At 46.6% G+C, this 17,359-nt stretch overlaps 1 protein-coding gene across 4 annotated transcripts in view; it reads left to right on the top strand.

Annotated features, from left to right (window-relative positions):
• The window catches only part of LOC139760076 (cell adhesion molecule Dscam2-like), a 217,225-nt gene that overhangs the window by 71,288 nt on the left and 128,578 nt on the right, over nt 1-17,359 (top strand). For 3 of the 4 annotated variants that reach the window (XM_071682877.1, XM_071682876.1, XM_071682874.1), the window contains exon 3: nt 9,504-9,693. In XM_071682877.1, the coding sequence (XP_071538978.1) occupies nt 9,504-9,693 (190 nt within the window). The remainder of the gene's footprint in view (nt 1-9,503; nt 9,694-17,359) is intronic. The other variant, XM_071682875.1, reaches the window with a different exon arrangement.

The raw sequence follows: 17,359 nt of genomic DNA, 5'->3' as shown, positions 1-17,359 counted from the left end.
AAGCTGTCAAGCCATCCCAGCCCTTAGCGTCTTAAACCCTAAGATCTTTCTCTGGGTGTAAAACACCTTCCTTTGATGTGTGGTGCACAGCGGCGTCGGTGGTCAATAAAGGTTCCATTTTCTGGGACAGAATGTTGACATGAATGTCAGTTAGTGAATGAGTCTTAAAAAGCTTTTTCTGTTCTTTGAACTGTACTCTCAAGTAGAATTTCTTGTGCCTTTTTTTTTTTCTTACTAAGTCGTTCTTTTTCATGAGAAGTTTTCTTTCCATTCGCTCTTTAAACCTCTTCCTCACCTTTGCAACTTTCTGTGCATTTGGTTTCTTTTGTAAATGTATTGCGACTGTAGTCTTGAGAGGCTGTCTTTACTCCGTCTTCCTACACTTGTGTACTATGTAAACATCTGTTGGACTATCCTGTGCCTATCCTTGTCACGTGTAACTCTGGCCGGGTCCCAGGCCTTTGGCTGACGTCAGGCTCGACTCCCTCCTCCTATCCTCAGCATGTCGATCCCTGTCTTAGCCACAGACCTTTCATAGATTCCCTATCCCTAGGATGACGTAGCTTGTCCTAGCCACAGACTCCTTGCGCCTGATCCCTAGGGTGTTGAACCTTGTCCCGGCCACAGACCTCCCCTGGTTCACATCGGCCTTGACACTTCAATCCACGAGTCCCTCCCTCGGCGTGTCTCTGAGTCTCCTTACACTCCCACAGTCCAGGATTTTGTTCCATCAGTTTGTAATATGATGCTCTCCCCCGGGGGGCGGAGGCGGTGGGGAGGGAAGAGGGAAGGGAGGTGGAAGGTTGGGGCAGAAAGACGAGTGGAGGGGAGAGAGAGGAGGAGGAAGAGGGAGAGTAAGAGGACACATGATCTCTGATCATTACCCGTCTTGTTTTCTTCCTGATATACTTTTCCTCTCGGCTGACTCTCTCTCTCTCTCTCTCTCTCTCTCTCTCTCTCTCTCTCTCTCTCTCTCTCTCTCTCTCTCTCTCTCTCTCTCTCTCTCTCTCTCTCTCTCTTTGTTCCCTTGCTCACTACACAGTCACGTAGACGACCCCCTACCCTTTCCCCCCTCACTTCCCGTCACCAACAACCCAGACAAATAAGTTAATGTTCTAGGGTGGGTCCTCCAAGGGTAACCACGCCCAGGGGCGACCACGCCCACAGCCACGCCCCACAACCACGTCGTGGAACACACCTGGAACCAGGCTGTTCCAGGGATTTTGTCTCACCAGACCTTCCACTCAGTAGTACCACTTGCTACCACAGACCACTACCGCTACGTTGCACATGACCACACCCACAACAACGTCAGGCCACGATGACCACGCTCAGACCACGCCCATGAAAACAACAACCACGCCTACAACTGGATCTGCAAGAGCACCAGTATACCTGACTACAACCACGACTATACACCTACAACCATGCTTGAGTCAGGTGTCATGTCAAAGGCTAGGTCATCATACCAAAGGATCGTACTCAAGAGTCGTACCGTCATACTGAAGGGACATACCGTCGTGTTCAAGGGTCGTACCGTCGTGCTCAAGGGTCGCATCGTCGTGTTCAATGGTCGTACCGTCGTGCTCAAGGGTCATACCGTCGTGCTCAAGGGTCGCACCGTCGTGTTCAATGGTCGTACCGTCGTGCTCAAGGGTCGCATCGTCGTGTTCAATGGTCGTACCGTCGTACTGAAGGGTCGTACCGTCGCATTGAAGGGTTGTACCGTCGTGCTCAAGGGTCGTAACGTCGAATTCATGGAGTTAAAACTTTCTCCCAAACATTATAGTATTGTCTGTAGTGTTTCGATCACCGCACAGGAGAGAATACAGTAAATATCTCATTTAACTTCGAGCAAATTATTCACATTATTCAATAACTTCTCATAACTCCTACGTTTTCTTTATATGGATGTCGTGTTGATGGTAGCATCACCGTATTGTGACCCGGAATTACAGTGTCTATATCAAGGTTCTTTGCTTTAATAGAATTGTTCACCGTTGCATGGAACTTTTTTTTTTTCCTTTTTTACATTTTTGATTCTCATATTTTCATGGCATAAAATTCTTTTCATACTTTTCTATCTCTTTTATACTTTTTACTTTTTTCTACCATTTTTTTTTCAGCGAGGTTTTAAAAACCATGCGATTTGGACTGATGAAATTATGGATGGTTTTTGATCTGGCCTCCACTGGTAGATAACAATTTCATTTTCTTTACATTTTTAACGCAGAAAATGGCATTTGTTAAACTTTTCAACCTCGTAGACGTTTCCGATCATTAATCGTGGAATCAGGAAGCCAGAAATACGTACATGAAGAACATGGAAAACTGTGTAGTGGATTTATCTTTGAGGAGAATATCTTAACTTTAATACATCCATCTCTCGTCAGACCCCTGTTAGTTTGAGTCCAAGATCGATCTGTGTTGGAGTAGATGGTTCTCCCTTGAACTATCATAAGGTGAAGTTCATTTAGTTAGTGTCGTGAGACGAGCCATTACAAGGCAGACCTTTGACATGTAAAGGTGGTCCATCACCCCCAGCCAGTTCATGGAAAAAAAGAATATATTGTTTATCATCATCATCAAAATATTAATGGATTAAAAAGTTATGAAACTTTTCATTAGATTTTTAATTTTTTGTTTTTTCGTAAAAAGAAGGAACCATAGATCTTGGGGCAAGAGTGTCCTGGCGGCCCAGCTGGGGATGCAGAGTTGGACGAGAGTCGTAACATAGCATTATAACGCCCCTGGCCAGCTGTCTGGTCCTGCCCTCCCTCCGTCCTAGATCAAGTATGCAGGGGGAACGCTCATCCGGAACACTACAGCCGCGCCACTGGCCTCTGTCTCAGCTGCCTCCCTCCCAAAGGGGGGTAGAGAGAGAGAGAGAGAGAGAGAGAGAGAGAGAGAGAGAGAGAGAGAGAGAGAGAGAGAGAGAGAGGCCATGCATCACCGGAATATAAGCTTCTGTGTCAGCAGTAAACACCTCAAAACCTGGCGGCTCATAAGTCCGGTCCTGATTTACAACCCTGGCAGATTTTCAACGCTGCTGGGTCCTCCTCCTTAGGGGTAAATGTAAGCGTGTTTCAGGTTTTTACCCCGGGAGGCACAAGGGCGAGGCGCCTGCAGATCTGTGATGAGTAGAGTGACGTCAGGTGAATGACAGATAGAAAACAAGGTGGAGTAGAGTCAGCATTTGTTGGAGATGGGCTTGGGTGGTGATAGCGAGGTAGAGGCCTTCAATTTCCATCATAATTAGAAATTCTGTTCTCCCCCCCATACTTGACCCCCCGTAAAACATTCCTTTTTTTTGTGTCAGTGTCAATTATTACCACATTTTCCCTACAACTGCTAGAAACAGACTCGGTTCCCGTTGTCAACACGGGCACTTTCTCATTCCAGTTTAGAAAAAATAAAAAAGATGTCCCTTCATTACCCCCGTAATATGGAGATCTTTCGTCCCATCAAAGTAAACCTGACCATGTTTGTGCCTCCGTGATTTGTGAGTGTGGCTCGTTCTACCCTGGTGAACACGATACGGTTCTCACTCCCACAGTAAAACTGGTGACCCTTTTTTTTCCCCTCCCCGCTCAATCTCTGTTAAACTGAAGCTTTTTTACTGACACCTTTTCTCACCCTTTCAGTAAGAATGGCACTTTTTCCACCCCTGTGTAAAATAATCATGTTTTATCGGCGCTGTAAACTCCCCCCTCCCACCTTTTTTTTTTTTTAACCCTCTTTGTAAAATTTGACGCCTTTTTTTCCACTCCTCTTGATAAAATTGATACTTTTTATTTTTTTTTTCCTTTGTTGTCAACATGACACACTCTTTTTATTTCCCCTTCGTTGTGCACAAAGCAATGCTGTGTTCTCACACTGTCAACAAGGATTTTTGCCTATTTCTAGTCTGTACAGATACGTGCAACTTATACTGATGTCAACGCACACACACACACACACACACACACACACACACACACACACACACACACACACACACAGGCACACTTCTAGCGAGTGTGCACACAGAGTGCAGGTGTGATGAGGTAGACGTGCAAGTGTTGGATTCAAATACCCGCTGTGTTTCAAGGGTGTTGCAGAATGTTGCAGGTGTAAACTCTCCAAATATACCCAGGGCAAGGGTAAGATGTAAACTGTTCCCTTAGTCGTGAGTTTACAGAGTCATTATTATAAAGGACTATTGTGCTCGTAACGAGGCACTCAGGTAGTTCTCCCTTGTGTCTGTTGTCTGTGATGAGTGTCATTAAGCAGGTTTTCATGGTGTTAACGGTGCTGATGGTGAGAGGTGTTATGATGGTGACGATCAGGAGTGAGGGAGCTTTAACACAGCTATCCATCTTTAAAAGCAACGACGCCACGTTTTCTTTCGGACACCAACGGAGCACGGACATCATGAGAGGCCGTCAACCTGAAATGGTGACAAGCCCATGCATGGTTGTGGATGGCTCAGTGGAGGATCATGTGGACGCATGTATTAGTTTGTGTTTTGTATTCTCGGACGGACCTATACACACACACACACACACACACACACACACACACACACATATGCGATTTATACACACCAACTCGAGCTTGACTACAAGGTCGTAGTGTTATTAGTACATACGTTATCACATAGATTAACAAAACACATGGTCCTGACCTCACATTGCTCACAGAGAAGGTTAAACATGGCAGTGATGACCCTCCATTCAGTAGCAAGACGTGGCCCATCACAGGTTTACAACACCTGTTTCATGACCCGAAGTGACACAGAGCAAGTCAGGTCACGAGGCACTAAGTATACGACCATACAAAACAGAACCTCGTCATTTGCATTCCACATCTCCGCGCGTCACAGCGTGGCTCCCTCAGTGGAGAGTTCTCACTCCAACACTTACCAAAGTTGTGAAAGTATTTAATCCTTCAGAGTCGGTGGTGCAGCCGCGGGGAAGGCTTCCTTGAGGCCAAATTATGAGAGCACTTTAGGTTAAATGTCACGAAGGGAAGTGGTGCCTTCAAGGCGGCTCTGAGTTTCATGATAATTGTGGGAGTAGTACGTGTAGTGATACCTACCTAGTCTGCCACCACACACAACTTGTGTCAACGTTGAGTGCTCGGCTGCTACACACTCCACTGAAATAATGCCCATGTGTTTTACTGCGTTTTTTCTTCTTTTTTTACCGGAGCGTTAATCCGCGAGAGCGTTGATTTAGACTGTAATTTCCTGTGTCGATGTTCTTTATCGTTGCTTTGATTTACATAGAGTTAATCCTCGGGAACAACCACTCAGACCGTAATCTCCCGTTGTGATGTACTCCATCATCATATATTATTACACAGAGTTCATCTGCAAGAGTAATGATGCAGATAATCATCTCCTGTGTCGCTGGTCGCCTTATCAAGGGTTTAGATCACTCACAAAGGCGTGTTAGATATTCCTACCTTAGTGACAAACTCTGTAAATCTCTCTTAATGATACATTTTCCTCCTTAGATTAATTCTGACGTAAACAAACAATCCTCACCGTAAAGCTCAAAAAAGAGGCTTATGCATAATTAATGTCATCAGAGGAATTGTTTACTCTACGGGCAAGGCTTAGGAAGGTAGTTTTTTGAGAAATAGCAACGCAAATGTGTGTGTGTGTGTATGTGATATATCAATGTGGGTTATGTGTCTCTAGGGATATGTGTGTGTGTATATCTTTGTAGTCTTTTTTTCAAAGTTCCCGAGCGCGTGAATGTGTATGTGTGGTTATGTTTGTGGTAACAACAAAACGGTTTATTGAATTAACTGCAGACTGAAAATATATACAGAAAAATTGCACACAGTATAAACAGAGGGGCTATATAAAGTGGGAGAGGGGGTAGTCTACTGAGTGTTGACAGTGTTAACAATGGCTGGGATGGGCCTGCTCTTGTAGTGGGCTCGATATGGTTATGGTACCGAATGGCAGCTAAAGGACGAAGGATCATATGTGACAGGAGGTGACGGTGGCGGGAGTGGCGCGGTAGTTACATCCCAAACTATTGGATGAGTTGCAGGTGGTGGTTAGAGCGACACGGGAGGAGGAGCAAGTGTGTTGAGCGACCCCTTGATGTGTGGTGCAGGAGACGCGGAGAATAATAGCCTTGCTTGCCTTTGTCTGTACCTGTTCCACTAGTCCATGATGTGTGGTGTACAGGAAGGAAGATCAGGCGTGCGGAGGTAGAGATGAGCTTAGGAAGAAGTAAAGATGTGAGAAATGTGACTACATTCAGGGACAGGGGGTGTCAAAGTGTCTTTCGTTGACGGCAAATATGAGGGATGAAAGTTGCAGGTTTTGATGATGGTGCTGGCGTGTACCTTCCAACTTAGTTTACCGTCCAGAGTGACAGCGAGAAGCTTTGTGGACTGAGGAGACCCTGGAGGAGACTAGAACTTAGTGAGGCAGTAGCGGGTGGCTCTGGGTTGGAAGCTTGATGGACTGAACAACCTGGAGGGGAGTGTGACCCATGGAATGGGGATTTGGAAGCTAGAGGCTCGTGTGCATGATTCCCCGTTTTGACTCGGTTGATGGCGACGTGTTTGTCTGTGTACCAGATCTGGAGTAGAGTCGTGCGTGCACTATCAGCGAGCAGGTGTGTCCATGAAGACATCATACATGAGGGGTGAGTGGAGGACCTGAACCCCGTCCTTGTGACCTGTAGGACACACCACAGGTGAAGGAGTGTGGGAGATGGAGATGGGCCTATGGGAAGCGTACAAGCCTGATGACGCTCACTACCAACCATGGAATAAGTCTTCCTCGTCGTTGCCTGGAGTTAGGAGGGTCAACCTTGGAGCAGAAAACAAATATTAGTTAAAAGGAAGAAGAAGAAACAGCTGCCGCAGGTCACTGCAGCTCGGCTGTCTCATACATCTAGAAAAACATTTTAACTCTTTACTCTCCTTGAGGCGGCGTCTCTCCTGGGAAAACAACCCCACCTATACTTCTCTCCCCCAAGGTGACACTCGTCCTGGGGAAAAACACTTCACCAGGATGACGCTATCCCTAGGAAAAAAGAATTCACTTTCTCCTATACTTTCCTCGAGGTGACACTCGTCCTGGGAAAGCACTCGTGGGAGTTGTGTTTTTTTGTTGTTTTTTTTTGGTATTTTGTCAGTTACGCAGACAGATCCTTCCGTCGGTGGCCGCTGTGGCGCTACCGTCGACACTTTAATATTAATGATATGCAAATTTATGTGTGTTCCTGCCGGATGCTGTTTATTTTCCTTTATAGCCAAGTACTTTTCACTCTTATATGTGTCACTGTTATTTTCTTCATCATTTTTTCAATGACAGGAGCAGACTCACTGATGGTGTTGCTTAATGTGTGTTCATCTCATGGTGAGAATACAGATGTACAGGAAATCCTCACCATGTGATCTTTATTTACCCAAATCGTCTTGTATGATACACAGTTTGCCCCAGTCTTTCCAACCACTGAAATTCTCAAACCCAACTTTGTACACAATAGGATTGTCCTGACTTTTATCTTATTCTCTCATGAAATTTTTTTATATTTTCACTTTTATACTGATTTTCTATCCTTGTTTTCTTATGATACTCCTAACCTGCCAGCAGTGTACGTCTGGATGAGTGGTGTCAGGGGAATCTTACAATGTATGGTGCAGTCTCCGGATTATTGGCATTTATCTGTTGATGACCATTAAACTTAACAACTAACCAACACACACACACACACACACACACACACACACACACACACACACACACACACACACACGCTTGGAAATACGTGATCTGAAGCCACTAAAAAGTATGTCAACTTGTGTTGAAGTCCAGAAGTCATTAGCAAACTTAATCCACAACTTTGACGGAGACCAGAGAAGTTCAGGAACTAGTCCCCTTTTTTCCCCATTTTCTATTTAGACACGAATTCTCCAATAAGCATGACCTGGGCAGTAGACGACGGGTCGAGACAGGTTACGACCAGAAAATCTAACCTTCAATATCCCAACAGAAATTAGGCAGACAGAAGAAACGCAGGTTCGAAAACAGATAGGTACCAACATTCGAACAGACACAGGAACAGTCAAACACAGACATGCGCAACACATAATGGCCTTCCCACTAAATATAATTCACGCCTGGGCTCGTCTCAGTTCGAATCCTGGGCGCGGTAGTTGGCCCATATCCAGTCCAGCCGTTCATCCTTCCTTCGGGGTTGATACATAAATGGATCCCTGGCTTCGGCTGGTGTGTGTGTGTGTGTGTGTGTGTGTGTGTGTGTGTGTGTGTGTGTGTGTGCACATGAGAGTAAAGACATGGTACCTACAGACTAGGTAAGAGACGGGTCAAAACGAGTGTTAGATTCTGTCCCTAACACACAGATTAGTAATCACACATACATAATAACATCAACAAAAACACTGACAGATATGCATAGATAACACTTAGAAATACGCAGACAGGTACAGACTTAGACAGACATGCTGATACACAAAGCAACACAGACAGACAAACAAACAGACACACAAGAAAATCCACATAGAAGCACAGCGACGCTCAGACAGACTGGCTCAGACAGAAGTGCAGATTCAAATACCAATACAAACAGACAGATAGAGACATGATATCTTACATATGAGCGTAGGGACTCACAAACAGACAGGCAGACAGAGAAAACAGATAGACAGAGTCCCAGTAAAACCCAGCTCTCTGTGTATTCCGGACGTGGACCTCCATCAAACGCTAGCTAATGGTATATATTTACATAAACTCCTACTGAACGCAGCCGTAGCACTAGAAATGTATTAAAGCAAGTAAAATAATGAGACAAATTTCCATAATATTGTTTCAGGGTTTCAACGCCCACCTTTAAACACATTCTTCTGAGCAGGTTCATTACAGCTGAGCGTGTGTCTATACCCGTGGGCGCCTGGACGAGGCCCTCCCAGCCTCGTACGTTACGTACTTTGTTTTCGCCCATGTTCGCGTCCGTTCCTCCGACGTCGCGTCCGTTGTTCATCTTTTTTTTCCATCACGTTGTTGTGCCTAACAGTTTACCCAAAGCAATGTCCAGGGTGTGAAGTAGAGCTCCAGGTGGCTTGTCTCCTACAGCAGGAAGATAACATGGTATCTGACGCGACTAAAGTCGATATGGAAGTTAAACACAATCCTTTTTTTTCCCATCCATCACGTGACTCTACCTTCCTGGATGTGATTGAACGCTCGTTCCCCGGGGATGATTTCTTTTTTTTTTTGTAGGAAAATGTGGGTAAATGACCGACCTCTGATTGGTCGCTGGGGTTGTTAGCTTTCCTATGGGACGACTGTTCGACTCTTAGGTATGATGGCCTGACATAATGTACCCACGGGCCCGTACCATCGTCTTGGGATGGTCAAGGTGATAGATACTTTACTCTCTTTTTCATAATTAACCTCACCTCATTAACCCTAAACTAGAAACCATGTAATTAACCCCTTCTCTCCCCTTCTGTCTCTCCCTCACCAGCAGTGTTGGGGGTGGAGGAGGCTCTGGGTGGTGGGAGCGGACCGGTGTTGGTGTTGGAGCCGCCAGCAAGGACCTACCTGACCAACTCGACGGGCGTGACCCTCCGCTGCGCCGCCCTGGGCACGCCCACGCCCTCCATCACCTGGGTGGCTGCGTCAGGAGAGCCAGTCCAGTCCCAGCCTGGACTCAGGTGTGTACCGCCCCATCTCACTGTGTCTCATTGTGTATAACATTTCCACACGTGCCTTTAAAACACACACACACACACACACACACACACACACACACACACACACACACACACTGGATCAGGCGGTCCAACTGTGTAATTAAACGGTGAATGGATTGTTCCAGCTATGTAATTGCACTGAATGAATTGGTCCAGGTGTATCTTTACCTAGTGAATGACTTTGTCCCGCTGTGTAATTACACAGTGAATATATTGGTCCAAATATGTTATTACGCAGTGTACAAAGTAGTCCATGTGATTATAAACTGTACCAATTGGTCATTCTATGTAATCATAGTGTACAAAATGGTCCGCCAATGTACGTTCAGTGTACAAATTGGTCCAATTACAGTCCTACTTTGTATGCGACACCAACAAGTGTCCATAAAGCACAGTGGCTATAAATTGGTCCGATTGTGTCATACACTCGTTTTATGAAGCTGATCTTAGGGAGGTGACCACAACACACAGGGGGTAAAAGGTCATCATTTTCCGTATATTATATAAGGAATAGGTCACCACACACCACCACCGCCACCCTCCACACACACACAGAGTGGTGCACGGAGATCATCCCTCAGTGTGTGTGATGTGGTATAACCCCACACCAGGTAAGTACCACACCACCACTCCCACCATCACAACCACACTGGTTAAGGTGTTACCAGTGGGCTACTGCACGGTGTCATCTTCGTGAATGAATTTTTTCATCACCTAAAATCATTGTCTGGTCTGCATCTCACCCGGTTAAATGATTAGGATAAAAATGGATTAGATTATGTTTGTGCCAGGTCGGTGAAGTTCCGTTGGCCTGAGCGGAGGTAGCCATGGCGTTTATATGGCCCTTTTTTCCCCCTCACTTCAGAAAAAAAAAAATCACCGTTCCATGATGTCAGCTTTGCACCTAGAGTCGCGTCATTAATTTACCAAGTTTTCTGAGAAGTTGTCTTCCTCAGGCCAAGCACTCTGCTAAGTGAGAGTTTATTCGGTGATCTGGAAGCGGCTCTTTAGTTCTTTCTGTCTTTCTTATTCTTCCATTTTTTTCACTTGTTTTTTTGTAACTCTCTCTCTCTCTCTCTCTCTCTCTCTCTCTCTCTCTCTCTCTCTCTCTCTCTCTCTCTCTCTCTCTCTCTCTCTCTCTCTCTCTCTCTCTCCTTTTCTTTAAAGTTTTAAGTCTCTGGCATTCTGGCAACTTCTGCAAGCCCTCCTCCAACTTAGCCAACTCTTCCACCGGGCTGCTCCTTGTGGGCCACCGCGAAATTGCCGCGTTCACGTTACTAGTTAGGTCCCCACGACCGCCACCGCGTGCGGCAGCGTGTGGTCTCGTGCACCGCCTGGCCCTTCTGGCCTCAGCGAGGTGGTGGCGACGTGAACAGACGACCGAACTGTAGAGGGGAAAATCCCCTCACTCCCTTCGTCTGTTCCCAGAGAGTGATGATACAGGAGGAGAGGAGGACTTCCAGCCGTTAATCCTGGCCCCCCCTCACCTCACCTCGCTCCCACCCTTATTAGTCGTCGTGCAGAGCATTCGTACCTTCGTGCGCAAAGGTTGTACCATCGTGCACAACGGTCGTACCGTCGTGCGCAACGGCCGTACCGTCTTGCTCAAGGGGCTATCCTACAAATCGGTATAATACCTCACCTACGTTAAGTTACACCGCACCTTCGAAGCTTCGCTTAGCACGTTCTGCTGTGAACCGTCCTCTGTGGAGCAGGGCGTCCTGCGTACCGTTGTACCGTGGGTGACGGACGTGGGGGACCAGATTGGTTAGCAGGTACCTGACAGCTTGACTGGCGGCTTGTCAAACCACCCTTGACAGGTGTCATCAACCGAAGACAAATATGAAAATAATTATTCTCCTTTGATTTTCGTCTCACGTTAGATGTACCTGATTTTGAGGGTTTTTAGATGTTAGGAAAGTTATGCTCATGTAATCTGTGATGGTTTATGTGAGTCCGGTGATCCAAAGGCAGGGGTGTGAGGGGAGATATTGCTGGTAATAAGTAATGATGTATTGTCGTGTGATGGTAAATATTCAGAGGCCAAACAGCCATCACTGCTCCTGTTGTCGATGGTTGCTACTTTTTTGGTGTGTGTGTGTGTGGTTTTGGTTGTTGCTGCTACTTTTTTACAAGTAGTTTCTGCTACTTTAGTGGCAGTTGCTGCTACTTTTTGCCACATTTCTTTTATTTCTCGTTATTGCTGCTACGTCTCTGGAAATGGCTATAATTGCTGCTACTTTTGCGTTAGTTGGTGGAGCTTGTGTTGCTGCTCCTGCTGCCTCGTGACTTCGTTCCATGGCGCCCTGTTACCTGTCGCTGCTGTTACAGCTTGTGCTGATGCCTCAGCTGCTGCTGCTGCTGCTGCTGCTGTCGGTGTTTGAGCCTAGCTTAGTGGCTGGCGTTATCGCCACCGCTGATAAGCGTCATCGATTGTCAGGCGGACGTTAATGCCTTTAGCGTTGCTGCTGACAGTCGCATCAGAGTTTTCCAGCTTGGTGTTTCCGGTGGTGCCGACACTGCTGCTCATGGTGCTCCTGTTACTGCTACTGCCGCTGCTGCTGCTGCTTCTTCTACCAGCGTTTTTTTTTTCTGCTACTTCCTCTTTTTGTAACGGTACCCTGCCTCTAGGCCAGTCCCTGCTACTGTTCCTTCGTCTTCTGCTACTCCAGGTAAATTGAACACCACATCCTGGTGATGACACTTTCACCAAAGCTGCCGATGACACCAGACCCAGCGACCAGCACCACCACACTCTGCCACAACCAACCCTCCTCCTCCCAATTTTTTGAGGGGACTTTTCCCTAAGGATCAAGAGGGGACGTACTCACCCTTCACCCCGGCGCTGGGGAGGCATAACTTGGGGCAGACGGAGAGCAGGTGTTTCCCGGGACCCTGACGACGGTGCCGGCGACTGCCTGTCGCAGCTGAACTTGTCCCAAACTCACCCGGATTTCTGGAGTTTAATAGCGATGTAGTTAGCGGGTGGGAGCAGTCTGGTCCTCTACATTCAGCCACCACCCTCACCACTATTATCACTACCATTACCACCCCGCCACAATCACCACCACCCAGGTGGAGCTGGAGGTCTAAGCGTTCATCCCCAACTCTCCCAGGTGCATACATCACCTTCCTCCCTGCGATAAGGGGAGGAACGGGTCAGAACAAGTTCAGATCCTGTTGATTACTCGTTCTCTTATATATATTTTTTTACGAAGTTTATACACTGTGTGTGTGTGTGTGTGTGTGTGTGTGTGTGTGTGTGTGTGTGTGAGTGGCAGTGTTCATGGCTTGGGTGGTGTCAGCGGTGGGAGAGTATACTAGGTGGCGTGGCTGGGGGTAGGCGTGTGCTGTGCGTGGGAGAGGGATATTCTTAGCGGACAAAGGCTGTCTGTGTACATGGGGGAAAGACTGCCAATATTAGCAGACGCAGAGTGACAGCGTTGACAAACATAAGGCTGCCTGCACGGAGGAGCTTCACTACCATTTCGTAAATGTAAAATGGTTGTGAAGAAACAACAAAAAATTGAACGACTTCCAGATTAATGGGCATGTTAGCTAAACCTAAGTTGTCTGAGTACGATACTTAGGTTGTGGTGGTTTGATATTCCACTCTTAACCCCATGAGCACGACGACACGACCCTGGGGCACGACGACACGACCCTGGAGCACGACGACACGACCCTTGAGTATGATGGCTTAGCCTTTCCCTTAACTCTCAAGTGACGCGTCAAAGAACAGGGTACACAAGAGTGCGCACGATTTTCACGACGTGGCTGGATTGATATAACCCAAGTGTTATCTTCCATCATCATCTTAGAAAGATAATGTTTGTAATCAACGATGATGATGATGATATAGGGTTTCTTACACCTTCAGACACTCACTTGTATCATTCTAACCCGAGGGCCATCTCTGCCTTGGTGTCTCTTGACAGAGTCTCTTCCCTGGTCTCTTTTGGCGGCGTCCCTAACCTGGTCTCCCTTGCCATTCTTGGTTTCCCCGCGACATCCTCACCCTTCGCTTATTCACATCATCTCAGCTGTAAAGTTTCGTATGAAATATTACACAGCTGTTCTGAGCTTTACATTGTTACGCAGTAGGGGGGGAGGATGTCTTCCTTGAAGGGTGGGTGTACCGTGGCATAGACTGTACGGGGGACAGTGCCGACGTAGCTCCGACGGTACGAAAGAGGGGAGGGACCGTAGACGGTAGACGGTATCGGGTGAGGGACGGTACCAGCAGTAACTCAGACGGTACGGGTGAGGCGACGACGGTGGAGATAAAGGGCGCGAGATGTAGGAGTCATCCATCACGAAGGAATAATAGGAAACATCGCCGGCGGCGTGAGTGACACGGAAGAATAGGTCGGGCCCGCGCGACTCTCGACCATTTTCTTCCCAGATTATGTCGAGCAGAGGCGGCCAGGCCGAGCTGATGGAAAGATTCATGGCCAACTTGGCCCCGTGAAAGGTCTGGGATTTTGCCCCGGCCAACGGCTGGCCAGGCGACCCGCTGTGGTCGTTCCTCGGTCGGGCCAAATTGACTCTGGGGTCCCTCTGCTACGAGAGAGAGAGAGAGAGAGAGAGAGAGAGAGAGAGAGAGAGAGAGAGAGAGAGAGAGAGAGAGAGAGAGAGAGAGACTATTGGGAGAGATTCTGTCTTGTGACCGCGTAGAGCATGTCTCCCTTGATGGTGCTTTGATGGTACACGAGCCACGACCTCCGTCGACGACCCTGAGCAGCCCAGCCGCCGGGTACGACCCGCCATCTGTGTGATCACACGCCGCCGCTGCCGTCGGCCACAGCTGGTCGTCTTTTGACACGACCCATAAGAGTCAGGTCGAAGGTCACGCTATCATTTCCAAGGTTCGTACAGTCGTGCTCAAATGGTCGTACCTTCCTGCTAAGAGGTCGTACCGTCGTACTCAAATGGTCGTACCGTCGTGATTATGAACTGGAGATAGATAATCTCTCTCTCTCTCTCTCTCTCTCTCTCTCTCTCTCTCTCTCTCTCTCTCTCTCTCTCTCTCTCTCTCTCTCTCTCTCTCTCTCTCTCTCTCCCTCCACATACCCCTTTCTGTACAGGTCATAAATAATTATAAGGTTAGTAAATACGTAAGCCTTATTTTCTGAGTGGCCGACTTCACTTGGTTGTTGGGTGTATAATCACAGGTCTCGTGTGTGAGTGTATCCAGGGGACTAGATGTCCTGAGAAGATGAGATAAAACAGGAGGAGGAGAGAGAGAGGGAGAGATGTTAACAGCTGCAGGAGAACCGAAGCCCAGACCTGAGGACTGTGGTGTCCCTGCGCACTGGAGACCACGGCCGAATATTCGAGGGTAAATTCTGGGGGTTTTGTGGGAGATGGGAGCAGGAGAGAGAGAGAGAGAGAGAGAGAGAGAGAGAGAGAGAGAGAGAGAGAGAGAGAGAGAGAGAGAGAGAGAGAGAGAGAGAGAGGTAGTTTGGCAAATTCATTTCCAAAATACGACAAACGTGTCACCTGAGCAGCATGGGTTTTGAAAACAATATGCAAATTTCATCCAACCGTTTGAGAAACATTTTGTTTTATGATTGCAATGCGGGTGTGCGCATCCCTCCCCCCCGCCCCACCCCCCCACCCTTTCCCTCCCTTTGCCTAGCGGGCGTACTCCCCCTCCAAGTGGGTGTAACCCCCCCCCCCCTCAGCAAATATCATATAAACATAGACAGTGGATCCTCCTCGTTTACCAGTAGCCGGATCCGAGTGGTGGGTCCGGTTGGCGCGTGTTTCAAGCCTCGCATGCATGGGTGCGTGTGTAGGTTTGTGCCAGTGAGTTTATGTGAGAATTTATGTAAGTTTTGGAGTGTTTGTTTCTGTATGTGAATGAGTCTTTTTTTAGGTGCATTTGTTTCTTTATGTCTTTACACGTGTTTATTTGTTCATGCAAATACGTTTGTTCGTGTATGCATTTTTCATATGTTTGTTTATGAGTTTAAACGTGTATGTATATACGAATGAAATATATATATATATATATATATATATATATATATATATATATATATATATATATATATATATATATATACGTAAACTGTCTTTCCCTGAGGCGTAGATACCTGTACATGCTTATAAGTCTAAACTTACACACTAAGTCACTGCAACAAAACTATAGACACAGGTGTACACCTGTGCCACACCTGCAGAACACACAGGTATGAGAGCCACATCTGTACCATAGATATCACGTTGCCGTGGCTACCGGCGCTCTGGACTGATGATGTCTTCTGGCCAACACTTAGCAAAATGTATGGCTATTAATTGTTTCCAGGCAGGTGAGGATAACACTAAATACTGTTATTGTGTGTTTGTGTTCCTAATACTCGTGTGTGTGTGTGTGTATATATATATATATATATATATATATATATATATATATATATATATATATATATATACGGAAGAGCGAAAGGCAAAGAAGTAGCAGCCACTAAGACGGCACTGAAGGGAACACGACCAGACGGGTCAGCGGAGTCTACCACCAGGTGTTGTCCCATGTTTTGTTGGTTGACTGAGGATGGCGTGTCGTGTGTGAGGTTGGCCTCTGTAATGTGGAGACACTTGGTCACCTTGAGTATGTCTGAGTATCTTCGCTGAGTCTACCATCAGCCCCATCGTAGGCTGCTTCCCTCGTTGGACGTACCATGTTGGGTGCCACAAGGTGAGACGTCTTCATAGGGTGGTAATGGAGTCTCACACATGTTTTATGTTACCCATGTTACTGCCTCCCCTCTGGAGAGGTGAGTTGATATCCTCAGTGAGAGTTCTGGAGAGCGTTTTGGTTAGGGTCGAGGTTGGCTGGACCTGGTGAAGTATCAAGTCTTCAGGTTCTTGTGGTAAATTGGCGAGGTTTCGTGTTGATCATGAGGTTGTGTTCATCTGATGTTGTGGGTAGCGATGCTACGGAGTGTTTCCCTTCGTGTGTTGCGTAAGCTGAGGACATCCGTATACAACAGGAGGCTGGGTTCCTGTTCCTGTGGGGCCGTTTGTATAACAGGAATTTTCAATTAATGTTGTCCATGAAGAGTTTGGTTTGCTTATTTACTTGTGGCTTAGGGAATCCGTTGTTGATGAAGATCTGCTTCAAGCCGCTTGGAACATGAGACCGACAAGGAATCAGACAGCCTAGCAAGACGGTTGATGTCAGACTGAAAGAAAATCCTCAGACTTACGAAAAATCCTAAACGTCTTCATATTACCGAGGCGCTCAGAACCGCTACCAGTGACTTCCAGTCAACACATGATCTAGATGTGGGCCAACGGGATGACCCGTGTCTTTGTCTGTCTTCCTCACGTAGCAAACACGGCACATGACCGTGGTTTACACGTGTGTAACTACCTATCTGTGAGCAGAAATGTAACTGGAAAGTACCTTTCTTCACGGACCCGTTAGCCACGTCCCATATATATATATATATATATATATATATATATATATATATATATATATATATATATATATATATATATATATATATGTATATATAGTTAGATAGATGGATTTAGAATACTTGTCATAATAGTAAAATTAATATTATAACCAGTGGGGATGGCTGGCCAAACTAGCGTCAGTACCAGTAATTAA

The sequence above is a fragment of the Panulirus ornatus genome, chromosome 35 (assembly GCF_036320965.1).
Source record: "Panulirus ornatus isolate Po-2019 chromosome 35, ASM3632096v1, whole genome shotgun sequence".
Lineage (NCBI taxonomy): Eukaryota > Metazoa > Arthropoda > Malacostraca > Decapoda > Palinuridae > Panulirus > Panulirus ornatus.
The sequence above is the reverse complement of the archived record's forward strand: the minus strand, read 5'-3'. Positions and strand labels throughout refer to the sequence as shown.